Below are 22,853 nucleotides of genomic sequence, written 5' to 3' on the forward strand. Positions count from 1 at the left end.
GTAGTGCTAAATGGCCCGATTTTTCAACCGACCACGGGCAGAAAGGTAATGTAGCCGACCCCAATTGGTCAGGCAGTTTCTCTCTCCTTACGACTTGACTAATTGGGGTCGGCCATGTAACCGTACGGCTTGACAAATTGGGGTTGGCCACGTAATGCCAATGTGCATTTCCTCAAAAAAGTCACAGTATAGAGGTGCTCAAAAATAGGTTCAAAACTAACTATAAAGAAACCACTATCATGACATTAGTGAACATCAAGTATTTCTGTTATAACGACTATTTTGTTAACATGAAAGTTAAATTTATTTGAAGTAGGCTTACTCTACTAAGACGCGGAGCAAATCAACATCAAAGAACTTAACTAGACAACCACATACATGAAAAACAATTAAAACCATCAGACACTTGGAACTCTTGCAACGAGAAGAGTCGATACCTATAGAATGGGATTGTTCACTCTGACTCAGGAACTTGAGTAAAAGCAGATATATCGATAGGTGATCGAGTAGAATATTGGTGCACAACCAAAACCGACGCCGTTGTTGACGTATCAGGATGTTAACAAACCTCCTATTGAGCCAAGTTCGGGGCAGTCACTACTTCGATTTAGAACTGGATCTACAATGCCCATCGGTGTTCGACCAACTAGAAACAGATTTGTACCTACTAAACTCTTGAACTACAGCAACAATTTCTACATGATATCTGACGCTTTTCTCCTCGTATTGAATTGGAGCAACTGCTGCACTCTTCTGGCGGGCCTCAACGAGAACTTTTTCATCTAGTGATCGGAATCCCAACGGTCATGTGAGGAAGTCCCTTAGAGAGTCGACTGAGGGCTATCTTGAGGCTGAGCCCCATGTCACGTCCATAAGTAATGAGCCGGTCTACAGCCATAAGTGATACCCCTTTCTTGGTGGGAGCTCTTAAAATTGGCTAGAGAACTCAAAAGTATAGCATATTGGCCCAAACTATGAACCTAGGCCGTGTTTGGACATTTATGGGTTGCCAAAGAGGAATTCTCTAGAGATATATGGAGCATCAAAGAGACTCACACTTCTTAAACATGTGTTTTAATCTTGACCGTCCATTGTAAGAGTCTTGTAGTATAAATAGGACTATAGGAGTTGACCCCCTCATTTGTAAACCATCCTAGAAGTGATCCAAGCAAGAGAATCCAAAACGTGAGTGATTTGGGAAGCGTTCTTGTATACATTTGCACTTGAGAGTTCTTTGACAATAGAAGAGTTATTTCCACCAAAATACTAGAATGGTTTAAGTTTAGCTTTCTTGTTAGTCTCTTGAGTACTTTAATAAGCTTAGATCTCTTGTGTGATTCCGCCACCATGAGATATTGTTTGCCTATAGTCAAGGTTACTCGGCAACAAACGTCCCTTAAGTACTTTAGTAAGGTTAGTTCTTTGACACACAACTCAGTCCCAAACGTCCCAGATTGGACCGTCCCCTATGGAATGGATTTGCTGTCGTAGTTGGTCCCGTAGTCTTATTAAACAAAACATCAACCTATTTTTATGTGCAAAAAAAAAATGTCGACCTAGATTCACTAGTGTCATGTTTACGTGTGGTTGATTTGCTACTGGTCTTCCACACAGGGCTCAGATTGAATTAATATTATTTTAGTGAAAATTAGGGCTGATTTTGGATTGCATTCTTATTGAGAACTAGGGTTACATTTTCTTTTAAGCAATTTAATAAGAATTAGGGCTAATTTCGGAGTGACATTACAAGTTTCTTTATTGGAACCACTTGATTGAAATTGAATTACCCTTTCTTAATTTAGATAGAATAGAGAGCTAATTTGGATGATAATTATTGTTACCCAACCCTTGAAATCAATTTCTAGTTTTGGCCTAATTTTGATTATTTTTTGTCTAATGTTCAAGTGTGATTAGTTGCCATTAAAGGGCTGACTTCCGATCTTTGTGTGGCATAATAGTGGTTCCTGAGTTGTTTCAACACTCATTTAAGCGACCCAAAGGTGAACAAATACCAAATTTAGATCATATATTCTCTGTGGAGCCTATCAAAATTACCAGTCCGTCAACGGATACAGAAATCGCGCTTGCCCTCCGAGTTTTAGAAGTGTTATAACTAAAAGTCGCGGAAGCTATCGAACCTACCAAGAAATTGATCCGATTATGAAGATTAATCGAAAAGCTAAGTCAAAATCAAATATGCGAACAGAATTTAACGAGGTTCGGCTTTAAAGCCTACGTCCTCGGGCGAACAAGAAATCTTTATTGAAGGATAGATGAAGACGACTAACACAATCCGCAAGTTCGTCCCAAGATGGTACCGTATAGTAATAACCCTCTATACTAAATCTTCGACGACCGAGAAATTTAACACTGCTCAAAACTATGAAAAATTTCTCTCACTCTTGCTCTCTCTCTAGCTCTCTAAAGAAGAGTTGTTGTTTGTGTTGGTGTGTTTTCAATAGGCTCTCAAACCCCATATATATACATCCAAAGGTTTCCCAAAAATTGGAGTCGGTGGAACCGACCTCACCAATTGATGCCAATTGAGAGGAAACTGCTTATTTTTTAGAAACCATCAATTGATGCCAATTTGAGAGGAAACCGCCTATACAAACCGCCTCTCCTATTTTAAACTGCCTCTCACAATTCTCCACCTCGTACACAATTTGATATACTTCAAATTTTGGACGAACACCAGGATACTCCTTGTAAGATATATCTACTTCTTGTAACTTCATCCGACTGCACCATTTGACCATGGTTGCCTACGTACCCTTTTACAGGATCAAGCCTACCGTAGTTCTACCAACCCTTCACATAAAGATTACCTTGTCGCCATTACGCCCTTTCGGGCAACTTAACACGAGCCGATTTGTAGCAATTCCAGACAATGCTGAAACTTGCTACATGTCACCACTTTAGTCAACATGTCCGCGGGATTCTCATCTGTGTGTACCTTCATGAGAGAAACATCACCTTCCTCTATGACATCTCGTACAAAGTGATACCTGACATCGATATGCTTAGTACGAGCATGATGGACCTGATTCTTCGCCAAGTGGATCGCACTTTGACTATCACACCATACATCCACGCACTCCTGCTTAATCCCTAGATCATCCAGAAGACCCCACAACCACAATGCTTCCTTCACACCCTCGGCCATAGCCATATACTCGGCCTCCGTAGTAGATAACGCAACTGTAGATTGTAACATCGATCGCCAACTAACTGGAGCACCATGTACCTTAAACACATAACCAGTAGTAGATCGTCTTCTATCTAGATCGCCAGCATAATCCGAGTCAACATAACCGCTTACCTGACATGTGTCTCCACCAAAGCACAAACCCGTATCAACAGTACCCTTCAAGTACCTCAAGACCCACTTCACAGCTTCCCAATGTGTCTTCCCCGGGTTTGCCATAAACCTACTAACCACACTGACCGCCTGTGAAATGTCCGGACGAGTACACACCATAGCGTACATCAAACTGCCAACTGCACTAGCATACGGTACACGATCCATATGATCCTTCTCCACCGTAGTAGTGGGAGATTGTTTTCCCGAGAGCCTGAAGTGTGGTGCCAAAGGTGTTGACACCGCCTTCGCATTCTGCATCCCAAATCGAGAAACTACTCGTTCGATGTAACCTTTCTGATTCAAGTACAGTTTCTTACTTGACCGCTCTCTCTTAATCTCCATTCCCAGTATTTTCTTTGCAGCGCCCATGTCTTTCATCTCAAACTCTTGACTGAGTTGAGATTTCAACTTATCTATCTCCACCATGCTTCGAGAAGCAATAAGCATGTCATCCACATACAAAAGGAGATAAATAAAGTCACCTTCGCGAAGTTTCTTGATGTATACACAACAATCATAGTCACTTCTGCAAAAACCATGCTTTAGCATGAAAAAATCAAATCGTTTGTACCATTGGCGAGGGGATTGTTTCAATCCGTAAAGAGATTTCCTCTAACGACATACTTGATTTTCTTTGCCCTCAACCTTGTATCCCTCAGGTTGAGCCATATAAATTTCTTCTTCCAAATCACCGTGCAAGAAGGCGGTTTTAACATCGAGTTGTTCCAGCTCAAGATCCCTGTGAGCAACAATACTCAATAGCACCCGAATAGAAGTATGTTTCACGACCGGTGAGAAAATCTCATTGTAGTCGACCCCTTCTTTCTGTGCATAACCCTTGGCCACTAGTCTTGCCTTATACCTTGTACCATTGATCTGGGAAGAATCCTCTTTCTTCTTGTACACCCATTTACAACCAATAACAGACTTACCTTCGGGCAATGGGACAACCTCCCATGTCTTGTTCTTGTGAAGAGACTCTATCTCTTCTTGCATAGCAACCAACCAACTCTCTCTATCCTCCGCGGTAATAGCTTGTTTGAAGGTGACCGGTTCGTCGTCTTCCACCGAGAGTGCATATTCAACAAGATTTGCCTGCCCATAATGCCTAAGAGGTTTGTCTGACCCTAACCTCTGTACCGGCTTATATAACCGTTTCGGCCTAGTGTGTACCGAAACATCCTGCTGTTGTTGTTGTAAAACTTGTGTACCTTCCCCTTGAACCTCCTCATGATCGGGTTCATCAATTTTCTCATCCTGAGTATTATCCTGATGCTCCACCTGATCATGATTCCTAGAAACCCGTTGGTCTTCGATTTCTACTTCCACTACTTGAGCTTTAGTAGACCCAACATCACCACAACTAGGCACCGTAGCTTTCGCCATAGCTACAATAGATGACTCATCAAACACCACATCTCTGCTGATTACAAACTTTTTGTCTTCCGTACACCATAGCCGATAACCCTTGACTCCTGTAGCATATCCTAAGAAAATTGCCTTCTTTGCTCTATTGTCAAGTTTGTTACCTTTAACATGGTAATAGGCCGTACAACCGAAAACCTTAAGTCTCCCGTAATCTGCATGTTCACCTGACCACACCTCGTAAGGTATGCCGCCATCTAAAGAAGAATGTGGAGACCTGTTCACAATATAACAAGCTGTAGCAACAGATTCTGCCCACCATTCTACGCCTAATCCCGAATTGGAGCGCATACATCTAGCCTTCTCAAGTAGTGTACGGTTCAATCTCTCTGCGACTCCATTCTGCTGAGGTGTGTTTACTACTGTCCAGTGCCTCACAATGCCTTCCTGATTACAAAACTCCTTGAATGCCCCATCCGTGTACTCGGTCCCATTATCCGACCTTAACGTCTTCAGCTTTCGACCAGTTTTGTTCTCAACCATTGCTTTCCACACCAGGAATGTGTTGAATACCTCATTCTTATGCTTCAGAAAATAAAGCCAGACAAATCTCGAATGATCATCAACGAATGTAACAAAATACCTGGAACCACCCTTGGAAGGTAACTTTGCCGGTCCCCAGACATCGGTGTGTACGTAGTCTAATACCTCTTTGCTCCTGTGCTTGCTTGTAGAGAACGTCACCCTGTGTGCCTTCCCGAACACACAATGCTCACAAAACTCCATGCAAGGCTTCTTCATGTCCTTCAACAAGCCTTTCCCGCACATCAAAGATAAACCCTTTTCTGACATATGCCCAAGGCGCATATGCCAAAGCCTCGTACTAGCCGTTGGATCCCTTCCACTGATTCCTACTGCTACATCTCCCGTAATTGTTGTCCCCAAAAGTTTGTATAAATTACCGTAACGAGTACCTCTCATTACCACCAAAGAACCCTTAACGACTCTTATGGAGCCATTCTCTATAATTATCTTACAGCCGTTCCGCTCCAACACACCAAGGGAAATTAGATTTTTCCGCAAATCGGGTATGTGTCTTACGTCCGTCAATGTTCTCACCACTCCATCGTGCATCTTGATCCGTATTGTTCCGAGTCCCACAGTTTTACATATACTATCATCACCCAGTATAACTGTACCACCATCTATACTCCTATAGGTAGTAAACATCTCCCTATTTGGGCACATATGGTGTGACGCCCCTGAATCAAGCATCCACTTATCGAAGATCTTCTCAGACACCTCTGTCACCGAGAAACATTCGTCCGCCTCTTCTGACACATATCCCGCCTCTTGCATCTCTTGTTTCTCCTTGTAGCCTTCGTTCTTTTGCTTCAACTTTCTCTTTGGACAAGCCGCTTTAAAGTGGCCAAGCTCACCACAACTAAAGCACGTTTTCTTGAAAGAGCCTCTAGATTTGGATCTAGATTTCCCGCCCTTTCCCTTTCCCCTTTCATTACTCCTCCCCCTCGTTACAAACAACCCTTGTGCTTGTTCTTTGTCTACTCCACCCGACGCCATACTGCTAGTAGCAACCTTACGAAGGTCATCCGCTAATAGCGAATTTCTCGTCTCTTCCATGGTTAGACTATCACCAACAAGCATCAAAGTTTGAACAAGGTTCTCATAGGATTTAGGTAATGAAAGTAACAATATGAGGGCTTGGTCCTCATCCTCAACCTTAACATCAATATCCTTCAAATCTGAGATAATCCTGTCAAACCTATTCACATATTCCTGAATAGAAGAACCCTCTTCCATTCTACATGTGAACAATTTGGATTTTAAGTAGACCCGATTCGTTAAAGTTTTCGTCATGAAACTGCTTTCTAGCTTTAACCACACACCCGCCGCCGTTGTTTCTCCGTCTACTAGGAACGCCACGTCCCTCTCAAGACACAACATAATGGTAGCCCGTGCTTCGAGATCTAACTCTTCCCAATCCTCATCTGACATATCTCCTGGTTTCTTTCCCGTCAACGTCTTGTGTAATTTCTGCGAGATTAGCAAATTCTTCATCTGCATCCGCCAATAAGAAAAATCGTTTTTCCCATTGAACTTCTCTATCTCATATTTCCCTGCTTTGACCGTACCACTTCTCGATCCCATCTTCTCTTCGTTCAATCTCAACAAGGCTCTGGTACCAATTGTTATAACTAAAAGTCGCGGAAGCTATCGAACCTACCAAGAAATTGATCCGATTATGAAGATTAATCGAAAAGCTAAGTCAAAATCAAATATGCGAACAGAATTTAACGAGGTTCGGCTTTAAAGCCTACGTCCTCGGGCGAACAAGAAATCTTTATTGAAGGATAGATGAAGACGACTAACACAATCCGCAAGTTCGTCCCAAGATGGTACCGTATAGTAATAACCCTCTATACTAAATCTTCGACGACCGAGAAATTTAACACTGCTCAAAACTATCAAAAATTTCTCTCACTCTTGCTCTCTCTCTAGCTCTCTAAAGAAGAGTTGTTGTTTGTGTTGGTGTGTTTTCAATAGGCTCTCAAACCCCATATATATACATCCAAAGGTTTCCCAAAAATTGGAGTCGGTGGAACCGACCTCACCAATTGATGCCAATTGAGAGGAAACTGCTTATTTTTTAGAAACCATCAATTGATGCCAATTTGAGAGGAAACCGCCTATACAAACCGCCTCTCCTATTTTAAACTGCCTCTCACAAGAAGGATGTTGTCTTCTACATGTTGGAAGTACAGCTCTGGCTCATCAGTTCAATGCAATCAAGGTGAGATGAGTTCTTGTTCGTGTACTCTACTTCTCAAATTTATCTTGTTCTTGAGGATATTACTTGTTTCTTGATTAAAGTTATTTTGATCAAAATGCAGGTATTGACAAATATACTGTCTATTAGAGGAGTTCTTGAGCGAGGACCATGCTTAGATGCATTTATCTCTATAATGTTAGATTCATCAGCTAATCAGATGGTGAGTATGTTCTCCATTTAGACAGTTTGGAACATATGTTTATTACTGCCTTGTTTTATCAATTAATACTCAATACTCTATTAGAAATAGTTTGGAGTGGGAAATTTAAGCACAATATTAATTAGTTGCGTTTGAGCTCATCTAGTCTAGTGGGTTATTTCAAGTAATTATTAATGAAAAAATTTAATAGAATTCTAGCTAAAATGTTGATCTAAAAGATTTATCATGTTTACAATGCTTCCACATTTATAACTTTGTTGTATCAGAAGATATTGTTATTGATACGAGTAAGAAGTTGTGATGGAAGATATGATGCTAAACGAAACGATGTAACCAAATAAGTGGGAAAACATTATGTTGTTAAGTTGATCGTATATTCATATTTGGTCTTTGAACAATTATGAGCTTCTTAGTCCAGGAATATCAGTAATCTTCACTTAGGTGTGAATGGAACTCCTTTTTGTTTGTTCCATAAACTACAAACCAGTCACTTTTCCTTTTGTTCTAGACTTTATGCAGAAAGAAATGGATATGGGACCTCATTTTTGGAAAAAATGAAAGGAAAGTGTGTAGGTCCAAACTGGTCGTTATTGTTAAAGTAATAAAGATGGATGCGAGAAAACTATTTTCATTATTTGCAGTACAGAGAATAGCTTATTCTCAATACAAAAATGATACAACCACCTAAAAAAGCAAGCCTAGCCCAGACCTAAATGGGAACCAAATGCCTCGATTTAAAGTGAGAAAGTCCATCAAGAGAGAGAGAGAGAGAGTTCGCCCGAAAATGAGCTTGTTGATTCCTTTTAGGTCTGCGGAAGGCTTTTGACTTTTAGTTACTGTATCATTGTTGTTCTCGATAAGTGTTTTCACTTTATTTTAATTTTTATGAAATGCATTCATTCTCTTCTACAGGAATTTGAGGCATGCCGTGGTTTTACAAAGTAGCAAGGCTCATTAAAGACAAACAAGTGGATGAGAACATAAGGTTAGCTATCTTAGCTATTAGTCTTATATTTGTTGTGTTTATTACTCGTGACTCTTGCTAGATCTTATACCTTTTTTGTGTCTGCGAGAAACGGAAATTATGTTATACCAATGAAAACCTTATTGACTAGGTCCTCACGTTGGTATCATTTAAACCGAGTGAAATTGTTTCTTCGTGATTTACTTATTTACTTCAAACAGTTACGCAACAATGACTCTATTACAAAGTCTAAATATTTCCTAAAATATAAACAAACATTAACATAACATTCAGTGTTTTGTTGCTAATATTCTAAAATTTTAATATATGGACTAACTGCTTAACTCAATAAAAAAGGAGAAGAAAGAAAATGATATCTGCCTCCATCTACTTGTTACCCACTATTCGCTATAAAAATTAATGATCACATTAATTTGAATTCAATAATTCGAACTTCAAAAAGACTGAAGTCCTCGGGCCCAATATTATTGTCTGATGTTTCTCACTGTAAAGAAATAATCATATTCTGATCAAAAACCATCTTCGATGGCACTGAATATATCTAGACACTCTATTGAACAGTAGTTAGATTTCCAACTCCTGCACTCAAATATATTGTGAGAGGAAAGAATATCTGCATGTTTCTATGAACGATTTGGTTCACACAAATAACGATAAGTTGCTGACATGTTTTTTTTTGAAAGCTTTGAATTAATATTAGAAAAAGATGAGAATGTACAAGAGATTAAGTTCGTAAAAAATGAAAGTATGTTACATCATTAAGTGAAGTCTTCCCACTTAAGCACAAAATCACAATAAGACTTATCCTTTGCACAAAGAATTTGCCTACTCCGATGATATAGTAGTGCTGGAATATCTTCCACCTCGAGGGCGCTATTGTTGTTTGAGTCTTTGAATTTTTTTCCATTCCTGTCCTTCCAAATAGCCCATATGATTGCTGGTGGAACAAGGTTCCACATAACCTTCTTCGCCTTTTTGGCTTTTATATCGCCACTGCTCAAATGTATGTGTTACACCAAAGATTCCCTGATGTAGCTATGAAGAAATCCCATAGGGTGCCAGCCTTATTGCAGTGAAGAAATAAATTTTCAGCTGTCTCTTCCGCATTATTGCATCTGATGCATTCATTCAGAATAGGCATCCCTGGTCTTTTAAGGATATCCACCGTTGGAACCTTGTTTTTTGTGGCAGCCCATATCACGAAACTAACTCTTGGAGGGATTTTCGCTTTCCAAATGATCTAATGAATATCCTGGAGGTTGTCTCTACATGGTTAACTCGACGAGTACTTAGCTTAAGTTTTGTGGTATGACATGATAGAACCACATCACGGCTCTGTCTTCTTTCCTCCATTTTGTTTTAGGGTAATTCAAAATTATGTGTTTTTGGTAATGCCCGGATTTAATATCTGTTTCTACTACACAAATAACTGAAAACTCATTTTTTTATCCAGATTAAAGTGTGGGGGAGTTCTTGCTGCTATTCATTGGGCATCTAAACAGCAGGGAAAGGCCTCCGAAGATACGTGTACACGACGATATAAGGCGACTTTTGGGCGAGAGATCTGCATCGCTTATATGGGCAGCAAGTCGGTCCAGGTTGACCCTAGATCTAGAGCAACGACAAACAGCTTCACATATCCAAGCTCGTCGTGTACTTGAATATTTGGAGATCAACTGAGTTTTTAATGACAGAAATATTGTACTCCTTTCGATTTAACCAACTGTAACATCAGAATCTGAAAAGCATTTGAGGTGAAAACCCTAGAAAAAGTTGTATAGAGAGGTTGTATGTAAAGCAATCTATTATATCATGTTGCAGGGGTTAGATATCAACAATGTAACTTCTGTCATAATGCTCAAATTTTCTTTGGTTGTGAAAAATCTACCATATCAGTATTTTGAAATTCTTAGATATATAGGTAAGTGCATCTCGACCCGATAGTTTTCAGCTCTCTTTGCACAAAATAACACATCTAGAAGATCAAGATAGGTTAATCTTACGGGAGGAAAAAGTTGTAGACAACACTTTTCAACAAAAAAAAAAAAAAAAGTTGTAGACCTAAGCAATAAAATGTTAATTGGAAGCATTGGAAGCGACACCCGACTAGTAATAAAACTATAAAAGAATATAAATATAAACACTGGTTAAATCACATGTTAATTTCACAAAAAATACCTAAAAACATTGTAAACAGAAACAACAAATCATACACGTAATAAAACATGTCTTTCGTATGTGTTTGATAAACAATTTTTACAATTACTTTGCGACTACAAGTTGTGGAGATCCAAATTATGCATTAAGTTTATGAAATATGTTGAAAAAAGTTACTTAATTTTTCTTAACATTATATAAAGTTGATTGGAACTTAAATATTTTTACTTTCAAAAGCTAGGGTATATTTTTCTAATTTCTTAAGCATAAAATAGAAATTCTTCTTCTAGTAAGTACATGTTCAGTCTCACTCGGATTCCAACTAACAAGTTTTAGAGAGAGTGAAATACTCATTTAAATTCTAATCCAACGGTTGAAGTAAAGCCGATGAGAGATGAAGGGCTGATATGAACTGAAGCAAGCTGGTTGTGGGTGTTTCAAACCCACGCGATCAAGAAAATAAAACTGACCGTTAGAAGTTGAACTCCATAAGATTAGAAACTACAGATCGATATAAACAGAGAGAAAATAGAAAGAAAGAGGAAAAATTAGAAACAACAAATCCTGGAAAAGTAAGAAAGAGGGAAAAATTAGAAGTTGTCCAATTAGGTTTTCAACCTGAATTTGGATTTTTAGAGGTTCTATATAAACAAAATGAGTAAGTGAAGACATCACAATAAAATCTGTCTATTCTTTTGCTTTCCTCTATCAAGAACAGTTAAGCCAAAAGAAAAGAAGAAGAAGAAGTTTTTGAAGCATGGGTTCTGATGTAAGTAAGGGTTCTAAGGTTTCTGATGCAATGAAGGGTTCTAAGGTTTCTGATGCACTGAAGGAGGGTTCAGATTATCTAAATGCTGAAATTGTTGCTTCAAAGGTTTATCATGAACAAGTAAGAATTGCGAAGTTGATGTATGGATATATGAGTATTGCAGAATTGGAAATAAGAAGACCCGAAATCGAAAAAATTCCTGTTGATGTTAACTTCATTAACAGCATTAAAGTTGAAGAAATAAAAAAACGTACTACTATCATCTCTGAAATTACAGAGTGGGAAGAACTTGGAACGGTTAGAGGTATTAAAAAAAGACATAGACCTCATGTTTCCATTCACTATACTCAAGTCGGCCAACCTGCAAGCAAGGGAACCATGATGATTATTTCGACCGTATTCGCGTGATTCCTCAAAGACCAAGATCCAAGCGAAGAAGAACTACACCACCACCACCACCACTACTAGCACCAAAATCTGCTGCACTACCACTACAAGTAGCAGCCGCTCCACCACCACCACAACCACAGCCACAAAAGACGCCTACTATAGCAGCAACACCAATTCGAATAGATGCACGCAGACAGCAGCGACAAATTCGAATAGCAGCCCCGCAACAACCACCACCACAGGAAGTGCCTGCTGTAATCCAAAAGTTAATCGCTACAAACAACGGCACCAACCTAATGTGGGTGACAGAGAAGATACTTGAGAATAGCGATACAAAAGCACAACAAGGGAGATTCTTTTTCCCATCTTGTAAAGCATGGAAATATTACTTATCTGATAGAGAGAAGAAGAAAATGTATGACGGAGACAAGGAAGGACTGGATGTGATGGTGGTTGATTCAGAAGAAGTAACATCTCATCTTCAATTTAAATTTTGGAAATCTCTGAACAAACATGTATTTACTAGTACCTGGAATTCTTTTGTTAAGAGATTGGGACTGAAAGGGCAAACCCATAAAGTACATATATGGTGCTTCAGATTACCTCCTGAGAAGGGCTCCAAACTTTGCTTCGCCATTGAGAAATCAGAAATCGTACAATAGCTCTAATTTTCATAATTCTTTTGATTTTAACATCCAATCTTACGAATAAAAAGCTTGGTGTTTGGATTGTTGATCATATTCATGTAATTAATCTCTCATACTTAATCAAAGTTCTTTAGTCAATGCAATTATTTCAACTCAAAGTTCATTCCATTCATCCTTGATTGCTTGGCTCATATTGAATACTAGTTGCTACCCTGTTTACTCTGTTTTCCCATTGAGAGATAGATAATTAATCAAAGACTTTTTACACATGGTTTTACAAAACATAGAAATAGTAATTAATCAAAGACTGTTATGACATGCCCAAATTCTATTTCTAGGGAGGTTCTCAAAGCAAATACTGGATGTTTTTAGCAGCTTCCTAACAAAGTTATGATATTAGAATTTAAAGATCAAAAGTATAAGAACATGACTCTATGTATATCAGACAAGAGTAGTGCTAAATGGCCCGATTTTTCGGCCGACCACGGGCCGAAAAGTAATGTAGCCGGTCCCAATTGGTCAGGCCGTTTGTCTCTCCTTACGGCCTGACCAATTGGGGTCGGCCACGCCACCATACGGCCCGTGGTCGGTCCTAAAAATTGGGCCATTTAGCATTTTTCATCTGATAATCCAAAACCAATTTCACCTCATGATTCCAGCAAGCTTATTAGGGGTGAGATTTTAGCTCGTCAGCCGGCAACCTTATCCATTTATCCAGTTTAGTCACCGAGGACAGGAACCTGAGGCCCGATATGGGAAGGCCAGCCTAGCAATTAAAATTGATCGAGTTCAGCTATATAAACTCAACCTGAGAGGTCGGCCAGATTGGCCCGACAAATCTAACCCAGCTTGCTTATTATTTGTTACTGGGCTAGGACTGCCTTTGAAGTATCCATAGCACCCAGCACGGCGGAATCCAACCCCTAAGGTCGTGTATAAACGCGAATATGCATATCCTCAAATAAAATTCTAATTCCATTTCATTTCATAGTAAATCCACCATAAGAATCACAATATATAGGTTACTCAAAGAACTTAAACTTCTACACATCCACATACATGAAAAATGATTAAAACCATCAGACACTTGGAACTCTTGCAACCAGAAGAGTCGATACCTATAGAATGGGATTGTTCACCCTGACTCCGGAACTTCAGTAAAAGCAGATATATCGGTAGGTGATCGAGTAGAATATTGTTGCACAACTAAAACGGACGCCGTTGTTGACATATCAGGTGATGTTAACAAACCTCCTAATGGGCCAAGTTCGGGGCAGTCACTACTTCGATTTAGAACTGGATCTACAAGGCCCATTGGCGTTCGACCAACTAGAAATAGATTGCACCTACTAAACTCTTGAACTACAGCAACAATTTCTGCATGATTTCTTACGCATCTCTCCTCGTATTGGATTGGAGCAACTGTTGCACTCTTCTGGCGGGCCTCAACGAGAACTTTTTGATCTAGTGATCGGCTTTCACCATCTGATTCGGTGTTCATATTGACTACAGATATATCTTGAATTGGTTCAAGCAGAACAGAAATGCTGATAACCGCCAATTTGACACCGGGATGTTCAGCCATTCGGGCAGCATATGCAAGTGCCTCACGGTCATCAGGCCCGCCGAAGAACAAGACAACAATAGAAGAGGAAACCTCACTTGGAGATAGTTGAGATGTCCCACCAAGCCCACGATCGACAAGGATCCCGACCGAGCAAGGTGCGTGTTGGAGTACCTTTTGGTTCACCCACCGAAAGTCTGTCCGTGTTGTTTCTAGTGCACCGTCTATTCTTTGTTGCTTGTGAAATGGAAGAATGATCATAGCAACCTTTTTTCTTGCAGCACTTGCGCAGATATCCTCGTGCATATTGGACATAGCAGAGATGGATGTCATTGGTCTTATTGATACATTGCTTAAATGTTGGAAAGCCTCAAACGCCACGATAATATGGTCCGATTCTTTCCGCCCTTTATTCCAAAAGGGTAATCCATTTTTACGGGCCTTGTGAACCATGAGAATAGCCGAAGGTCTTTCAGATAGCTCTGTTAAGTGCAACGTGTAAACACATAGACCTTCTTGTCTTCCACTCCCACGAGAGGCTTCAATGAGATTTATCATTGTTGGAATGTTCTTTAAACTATGAAAACAAGTTAAAATTCTAAGTTGGGTATTGACATTATTCCTCTCTATTGTTTTGTCCTTGTAGTCAGCTTCGAGCTCCTTCTTCAATGGCTTGTATAATACCATAACAACAGGTGTTGTTATGAAGGTTGTGAAGAGAGCCATCAAAACCATGATAGCGAAAGTTTGATCATTTAAAACCTGCAACAAAAACGTTTCACTATAAGAATTCTCATTGACCCATAGTCAACTTTTTCCTCACACAGATAATATGGATTTGGGTAATATTTTTACACAAGTGAAAAAGAAAATGCGGGCACTTACCTTTCTATCTTTACCGATGTTGAGGACGATGAGTTCTACCAGACCTTTGCTGTTCATAAGGAACCCCAAAATCAAAGAATCACGCCAAGGCACTTTACAAGCACGAGAGACGACAACAGTACCAACAATCTTCCCCAAACAAGCTGTAAATATAACCAGGACTAGGAGACCCCAAGATTGAAGGCCATGAATTGTTGCTACATTAGTTTTTAAGCCACTTGACACAAAGTACAATGGGAGAAACAAACCAGAAACCAAATCTTCGACCTTTTCAACAAGAGCACCAGCAAAAGGCCCTTCTTTTGGGATAATTACTCCAAGAATAAAAGCACCAAAAAGAGCGTGAATCCCAATAGAGTCGGTCACAAATCCAGCAGCAAGAACTGCAGCTAAGGTTACGCAGATATAGGTTTCACCGACTGGTTCACCTTCATGACAACGACGAGCCATCCATGAGAAGATTGGACGAAAGATGAGAAAGGCTCCAGCAACAAACCCACATCCACAAAACATAACCCAAAGGGCAACCAAAGGCGAATGACCCGTGCCAGAAAGAGCAACAGCAAGAGCAAGTAGGATCCAAGCAGCTACATCATTGACAGCGGCAGCAGACATAGCCATCTTACCAATATCTGTTGTGAGCAGCTTAAGTTCTGCTAGAATACGAGCTAAGACGGGGAAAGCAGTAATAGAGAAGGCAACACCCATGAATATAAGAAATGGAGGCCCATCTACACCTTTGGAGATTGTATTCCGAAGGACAAGTGAAGATCCAATTCCTAAAGCAAACGGTACAGTTATTCCGGCAAGAGCAATACTAACGATCTTTTTCCCAGTACGGGAGAGAGATTTTAGGTCCATTTCTAAGCCCACAAGGAAAAGAAAAAAGAGGAGACCAATATTAGCTAAGGTGTCAAGCACAGTGAGACTTCGGGCTGGGAAAACTGCATCCAAGTACGCCTTGCTACGACCTAAAGCTGATGGGCCGAGCAATATTCCACCCTGCCCAGATAACAGTAAGAAATCACCCATGTAAGCAAACTAAAAAGAACGAGGAAATCGATACTGGCGAAGAATTCTTTCTTTAGCTTAAAACAGAATACTTCAGTAAGATTAAGATTTGACCATGTTTCTTCTACAAATCGTTTGTTTGGTATTTAGCTAAACATTTCTCTTTTTCCCCCCTTATAGTGGTATGATATATATAAGTGTGTATAAGTTGTACGCAAGAGTCAAGAAGACATAGAAAGGATATAGACCACTACAAACTTATGTGAAAGTAGATAAACAAATGTTATTGATCAAACTAAAAATTCAAATAAATCTAAAGTATATATGAACTTACAATGACTTCGGCAATCACACGAGGTTGTTTAAATGGCTTCAGAAGAAAAGCAAGACTTCGAGTGAGGACAAGCACTAAGCATATTTGCAAGATGATAAGAGGGAGAGCAAAATTTAAAGGATGATCTCCTTGAAAGACTCCATTTGATGTTGCTTTCATCGGAGCCGGACAAGTATGTTGCGTATATGATGCCATTCCACCAAAACATGCACTTCAAAATCCAAACTTTGTGTAAGGAAGTCACCTCTAGATCATAAAAACAGAAACACCATAAAATTAGATCATGTTCATCCACTATATTGACATGTAGAAAGAAGTGGAGAACTGAAATCTACTACACATCTAAGCTACTTTGGGGTAGAAGCAACCTTCCGAAAACTCAAAACTTACATAATATAACAAAATCAATGCACATTCGTGAATCATGAATTCGTAAGGTGGGTTTCAATGAATATCACAAACAATACAACCAAAACATGATAAATAATGAAAAAGTTAATCACAGTGAACCTTAACCATCTAAAATGTGAGTAATGATCAAAAGGAGGTTAAAGACTTCTTTTATGCTTTCTTGCCTTTTGATCTCTTCTTGTCTGTGAAGTGCTCTTAACCGTTCAAATTTTCAGAGGTTTTCTAAATGAGAATATCAAATAGTTGTCGTAGAATTAGTTACCTGATTTGATTTAGTTTGATAAGAATTGAACTTGTATTACTGATTATTATTATTATAACTCCAACTTGTATTATTGCTTATGCTTGATAAGACTTGAACTTGTATCATTGATTACTATTACTCCTACTTGAACTTGAATTAGTTTTTGAGTATTATAATAGTTGATATAAGCAGAAGCAATATGAGGCATCAAAGTCAATAACTTTAGTCTATAATTTAAGTACATGTACCCGGACATCTTTAGCTTTAGATTCTTTTTTTTTGTTTTTGTTGAGAGCTTTAGATTTTTAATTGTTATTTTATCTATAAGGAGTAGTTTATTTGTTTATTTTTCCAACTTGTAAGATTTAAAAACAATATGTTAGATCTAAAGTCAGCCGAAGCAAACAAACCTACCAATCAAAAATACTAAACAAAATAACAAGCATATTGGAATTGGGGAAGCTTTCTTTCTAGAGTAAAGCCTAAGCTCACCCCAAGCCTTAGTTCGTAAATGTGAGAATAGTCCCACATGGGAGAATGGGTAACTAGCAACCAAGAATATAAAGTATAGGTCCTCTCCATTCATGGTCAATTGGTTTTGAGTTGGATGGCCACAAACTTAAAATGGTATCACGGTTAGACCCACAAACTTAACATGGTTTTGAGTTAGATGGCCACAAACTTAACTGTAAATAATGTATTATTCATTTTATATAAACTAGTACTAGTAGTAAAATAATTAGGGCTTTTCTAAACATATTTATATAGCTAAAACATGAATGGGTATTGAATTGACTTATTTTTTATGCCCCCATTCATAATTGAAGTTGATGAGACCCAAATAGAGAAATGATGAATGATTAGGGATGATGATTTTATGAAAACAAAACACCCCCATTTACTTTAAGTTTAAAAGTTGTTTCATTGCCAAATAGACAACCACCACCCAACAAACTCTTTGAGTGTGAGAGTAGAATTAGTGAGGTTTTACCAACAAGGTGTTTGTTTGTTTGTAGTATCCCTGATTTAAGCAAAACCTCAATAAGCTACAAGAAAACTAATAGTACGAATCAAGCTTAACCAAATTCGAGAAAATCTTAAACAAATAAAAATTAACATCACAACTTCAATCACCCAAACAAACAAACAAACAACCCTTTATATACATATAGAGAGAGAGGGGAAGGGAGGAATTGGAACCTGTTCTGATGGAAAACAGAGTGATGACTTGGAGAAGATACGATTATATGGGAATTTGGGTTTCGGAGATTCTTCTACTTATATAAACAACCAAACGAGAGAGAGAGAGAGAGAGAGAGAGAGAGAGAGAGAAGGGGAAATGAGCTTGTCTTGTTATTAACTGACTGATAAAGTCAAAAGTAAATTTAGATCGTGGCTGTTGTATGAGAGACTCAGAGACCTATAGTTGTGACTTGTGAGTGTCAAATGCTGGGCGCCGCTATGGGGCATTCTTAAACAATCGTGGGCACATCAAAAAGTTTTGGGTTAAAAAATGTTTTGGATGCTACCCTGGACTTTAACCATCTCTTCTGTGTTAGCCATGGAATGTTATGGTCGATGACCCATTAGAAACTCTTTTCTCACTACTTCCGTCGTCCGCGCCTTTCTTTTTTCTTCATTCTATCTCACTGTTGGGAAAAATGCCCTTCACCGAAATCTAAATCGTCTCTGAGACGAAAGTGGGAAATTTAAAATAAAATTTTCATAGAATATTTCTAAAACCCTAAAATCTTTGAGAAGACAAAACCCTAAAATTCTCGAGAAGGCGTAACTTTAAAATCCTCGATCGAAGTTTTTGTAACCTTTGATTTAGGGTTTTGATTGTCGGTTGACCACGAGACTGGTGAGAGTCTTGTGGTTGACCCACAAGGAATATACCTTTTTCAAATTCCTCTTTATCTTAGGCGAACGTGACGTAAGCAAAGGAAACCCTTTCCTTCACCCGAGACGTGAGAGGAAGAGAGAAAGAAAACAAGAACACAGGTAGAGAAATGGTGGTCCGTCAGAAACCCTTGCCCACTTAAAAAGAAAAAAAGTGGTGGAGAAATCCAAGATTTTTCCACCCAATTTAGATGCCCTAAAGTCTTTTTGGATATCCGACCCAAATGTATTAGTGGTGATTATAATGGCAATACAGCCCATTTTGACACTTCACTTTCTCAATATTACTTTTCTTTAATCATCCACTGTTATTATTATTACTTATTCTTGTGATTATTTTTTTTTTACAAAAAGATTCTTATGAATATTATTGAAGGAGACCATTTCTTATTTACCACTTCTCCATGGCATCATGACATTAGGATTAAAAACTATTATAACAAATCATTTTTCTCTATAACAATACCAAGAGGCATCTTTCAACAAAAATAAACCAAGAGGCAGCATCCCCTTTTACACAGACATGGAGAGCATTGGTAAGCAGAAGTTATTTTGGTTTCAACAAAAAAAAAAAAGTTATTTTGGTACCAAAAGAGTTCATTTTAAGCTGCAACACTTGCAACTTTATATCAGTTCGCTATTAAGTTTCTGGCCGAAGATGCTAATTCCCCGTATTATCATTTTTCATCTTGCCATATGAATATACAGACATACACATTTCTAATAAATACCCATCTTATATGGTACGATTAGAACAAAATACTCGGCCCACCCTGGCTGACAAAGTCGATACCCGCATGATTTATGTTGAGATTTTTTGTTGGGTTGATGTATTCTTCGTACAGTTTTTAATGGTGGTAGGTTTTCCTTCATTAAATAACATCTATAAGAATTCCAAAACAAATTCAAACAATATGGCCACAACTGAAAGAAGCATCTCTGAGGAAGCACGACTGTAATAAGTCTCAGAGAGCCAACAACCTTTGGTTGGAGTGGTAAGAACTAAGAGGTTTAGTCTTCCACTTTAGAGATCAAAAGTTCGAGGCACGCTGACAATTCAAAAAAGAAAAATAAGCCTCACACAACTCAAAAAATAGTGCCACACGACTCAAACTGAAATGAAACCCATTGATCAAAATCAGACAACACATATGACCCACATAAGGATTTAGAAATTCACTCAATTCATTAGTCACTCTGCCATGCCAGTCCAGTACAACAATGAAGAGCTCAACCCCCCTGATACTGAGTTATCTGAATCATCCTACCAACTGGCTTGGAGGTAAGATTCAAGGAGAGACTAACTTATAATCGAACTTACTCAAAGTTTTTCCTTTTCGATCTTCCAATGCAAAACATACGAGGTGTAACGACCCAAGCCAAGTGCCTCACCACTTACTACTACAGTCAGGCCCAAGTCTAATGAGTACAGGGTTTTGTTTTTGGCGTAGGCTGCACGAGCTTACTCAGAGGGCTTCAACGCTTACTAAGCTTGAACTTGCACCTATAACCAGACTCCAGACGATCACCCAAGCGATGTGGGACTGTTACACGCTAGGGCATATCTCAATCCGCCATTTCCCATAACCACCAGCGACTTTTGTTACTTAAACTACTCGGGATTCCAAATCAACTAAAACTCCACGATTCGTCATCGTCGTACCAAGATCACTCATAAGCATCTTCTTCCAATCTTGAACGATGAAGTTCTTCAATGAAGATAGACTACTTATCCTTATTTATCATATACATTTCTTCTTGAACATCTCCATTGAAGTTCAAATTTCCTCGCTCCAATTACCCTTATTGAGGAATCCATAACCAACACATTACACATTAGGAAGGATACCTTTCTCCTCCATATCAATGTGCAACCTCCTTGCCTCTTCCAACTCTCCTCTCTCTGTCATACCTGCAATAAGCGTATTATACATCAAAACACTTGGAACCGAAACCTTTTCATACTCATCAAACAAGTTCTTAGCATCCCAAGTCTTCCCTTTCTTCAATAACCAATATAAAAGTGTACACGAAATCGCATTATCCGGTTTACAATTCTTCACCAATAACTTCTTCCAAATACTAAAAGCTTCTTCAACTTTTCCATCTTCACATAAAACATCAATAACTCTACAACAAAGTGATGAACTTGGTATAAAGTTTCTCCCAAGCATATCGTCGAACAAGTTATGTGCTTCTCCAGACTTTCTCTCTTTACAATAAGATTCAATCATAACTCCATATGTTACTTCATTAGGTTCAACTCCATTCTCTTCCATATCATCCATAATCTTTATAGCTTCCATTAATCTTCCTTGTTTACAAAACCCATTGATCAAAATTGTGTAAGTAGTTGAATCTAAAGTCCACCCATGATCCAAAATCTCATTAAAAATCTTTCTTGCTCTAATCAAATCCCCAATTAAACAATACCCACCTAAAATTGTAGTATAAGTAACTAAATTAGGAACCAAACCCATTGATGGCATTTCATCTAAAAGCCTAGTTGCAGAATCCAAATCAAACTTCTTAATCAAAGCTTTAATCAAAATATTACAAGTGATAACATTAGGGTTTACCCCAAATTTTCTCTTACAATTCTTAAACAACAAATGAACTAAATCAAATCTTCTATTTTGAACCAAAGCATTCAACAATGTATTAAATAACTTAACAGAAGGATGGAACCCTGATTCTTTAACCCTAATAAACATCAATAGAGCTGATTTGGGTTTACTAGCAATACCATAATTTCGAATAACTGTCACGAAAATTTTCTCTTCAAAATTGATTTGGGAATTTCTCAATTGTGAAATTAGGGTTTCCATTTGTTGAAAAGCTCGAGCTTTACATAATTTTTTGATCATGACATGGTAAGTATCGGAATTGTGGGAAAACCCAGGGTGGAATTTACCAGCGTAATTGAAGATTTGAAGTGAAAGATCGAAGCTTTGTTGTTTTTTAATCATGGAGATGAGTCGTTTAGGGTAGAGACATTGAGGCCAGAATTCGATTGGGGGTTTAACAGTTGGGGGTTTTAGGTCGGAATTAATGGTGGAGTGATCGTCGGTTTGCGATGGGTGGGTAGGGAACGGGTGGATAGGTGAGACAGAGTTAGTTGAGTAGGTGATTGAACGGAGGGTTGGGATCGAGCGAATTGTTCTGTTGACATGATTGAGACCCTGCATTTTTTGTGCTTCTCTCTCCGGCGACAGGAGGTGGTGGCGGTTGAAAGCTAAAGTAAGAGAGGGGCCATGATTTTAATCCATTCGGGTGATAATGGATTGGGATTTTCATGGACATTTCAGGCAATGGTCTAACGTATTCATAATTCATTCGCACATATTTCAAAATATGTGATCACTGAGGCGTTCAATCGCAGACATTGCAAAGTCTGTGAATGTTTTGATGTCGCTAAGATACGCGATGCACATGTTCACTTAGACGCCTTGTTGATATGCCGACAGAATTCAGTAAGCCCAAATTACACCATTATTGTAAACAATAAAACGTATACAACGACCAAAAGTCGTTCAAGAGACCCCTGTATGCAAGTATTAAATGAACATGAAATACTAAGACGGTACTTTAGGGAGGGGTGGAATCATGGACCTTTACTACATATACCAAGTTCTTAACCACTTTGTTGTATCACGAATCTTGTTAATATTCTAGCTTTTGTTATGTGTATTGAAACTGCACTGGTCTATATAACTCCAAAGAAGAGGGCGTCAAGTAGGATGGGGTTCAAAGCAGCCGCTTTGTTTGCTTTGTGCATGGACCGTCCTTGTTTCCAATAGTTATTGTCGCATCA

General features: G+C 38.7%; 2 protein-coding genes and 1 long non-coding RNA gene across 15 annotated transcripts; 1 reads left to right on the plus strand and 2 right to left on the minus strand.

Annotated features, from left to right (window-relative positions):
• Positions 1–280: 280 nt before the first annotated feature.
• On the minus strand, positions 281–18,627 carry LOC147569429 (cation/H(+) antiporter 18-like). 13 transcript variants are annotated; one of them, XR_015231257.1, is made up of 5 exons: positions 18,338–18,538; positions 16,483–16,728; positions 15,138–16,139; positions 13,730–15,014; positions 281–362 (listed from the first exon to the last, which is right to left on the minus strand). XR_015231257.1 is itself a non-coding variant. In XM_086655917.1 (5 exons), exons 2-4 carry the CDS (start codon positions 16,675–16,677, stop codon positions 13,824–13,826), a joined length of 2,388 nt encoding a protein of 795 aa, XP_086512043.1. In that variant the 5' UTR covers positions 16,678–16,728; positions 18,338–18,549; the 3' UTR covers positions 281–437; positions 13,807–13,823. The 13 variants fall into 13 exon arrangements, 9 of the variants coding, with proteins under 9 accessions (XP_086512043.1, XP_086512041.1, XP_086512044.1 ...); XR_015231258.1 differs by lacking the exon at positions 18,338–18,538 and adding an exon at positions 17,058–17,352; XR_015231260.1 differs by lacking the exon at positions 18,338–18,538 and adding an exon at positions 16,993–17,179.
• On the plus strand, positions 7,501–10,608 carry LOC147569430 (uncharacterized). Its single transcript, XR_015231262.1, has 4 exons — positions 7,501–7,541; positions 7,642–7,740; positions 8,653–8,725; positions 10,179–10,608. It is a non-coding gene; the product is annotated as an uncharacterized LOC147569430 (long non-coding RNA).
• Positions 18,628–19,979: 1,352 nt separating the features above from the next.
• LOC147569431 (uncharacterized) lies at positions 19,980–22,354 on the minus strand. The gene has a single exon (XM_086655922.1). It carries the CDS (start codon positions 22,225–22,227, stop codon positions 20,869–20,871), a length of 1,359 nt encoding a protein of 452 aa, XP_086512048.1. The 5' UTR covers positions 22,228–22,354; the 3' UTR covers positions 19,980–20,868.
• Positions 22,355–22,853: the final 499 nt, after the last annotated feature.

This window comes from Eschscholzia californica, unplaced genomic scaffold (assembly GCF_041429995.1).
Source record: "Eschscholzia californica isolate CP2 unplaced genomic scaffold, dmEscCali1.0.p SCAF_1, whole genome shotgun sequence".
Classification (NCBI taxonomy): Eukaryota; Viridiplantae; Streptophyta; class Magnoliopsida; order Ranunculales; family Papaveraceae; genus Eschscholzia; species Eschscholzia californica.

What these genes read in the sequence shown, in the direction of transcription:
- LOC147569431 (XM_086655922.1), bottom strand. Translation starts at nt 22,227, where the DNA reads ATGCAGGGTCTCAATCATGTCAACAGAACAATTCGCTCGATCCCAACC.
- LOC147569429 (XM_086655917.1), bottom strand. Translation starts at nt 16,677, where the DNA reads ATGGCATCATATACGCAACATACTTGTCCGGCTCCGATGAAAGCAACA. An exon ending in GTGTGATTGCCGAAGTCATT is followed by an intron (nt 16,140 to 16,482) that starts GTAAGTTCATAT and finishes TTATCTGGGCAG; the next exon opens with GGTGGAATATTGCTCGGCCC. An exon ending in ACATCGGTAAAGATAGAAAG is followed by an intron (nt 15,015 to 15,137) that starts GTAAGTGCCCGC and finishes TTTTTGTTGCAG; the next exon opens with GTTTTAAATGATCAAACTTT.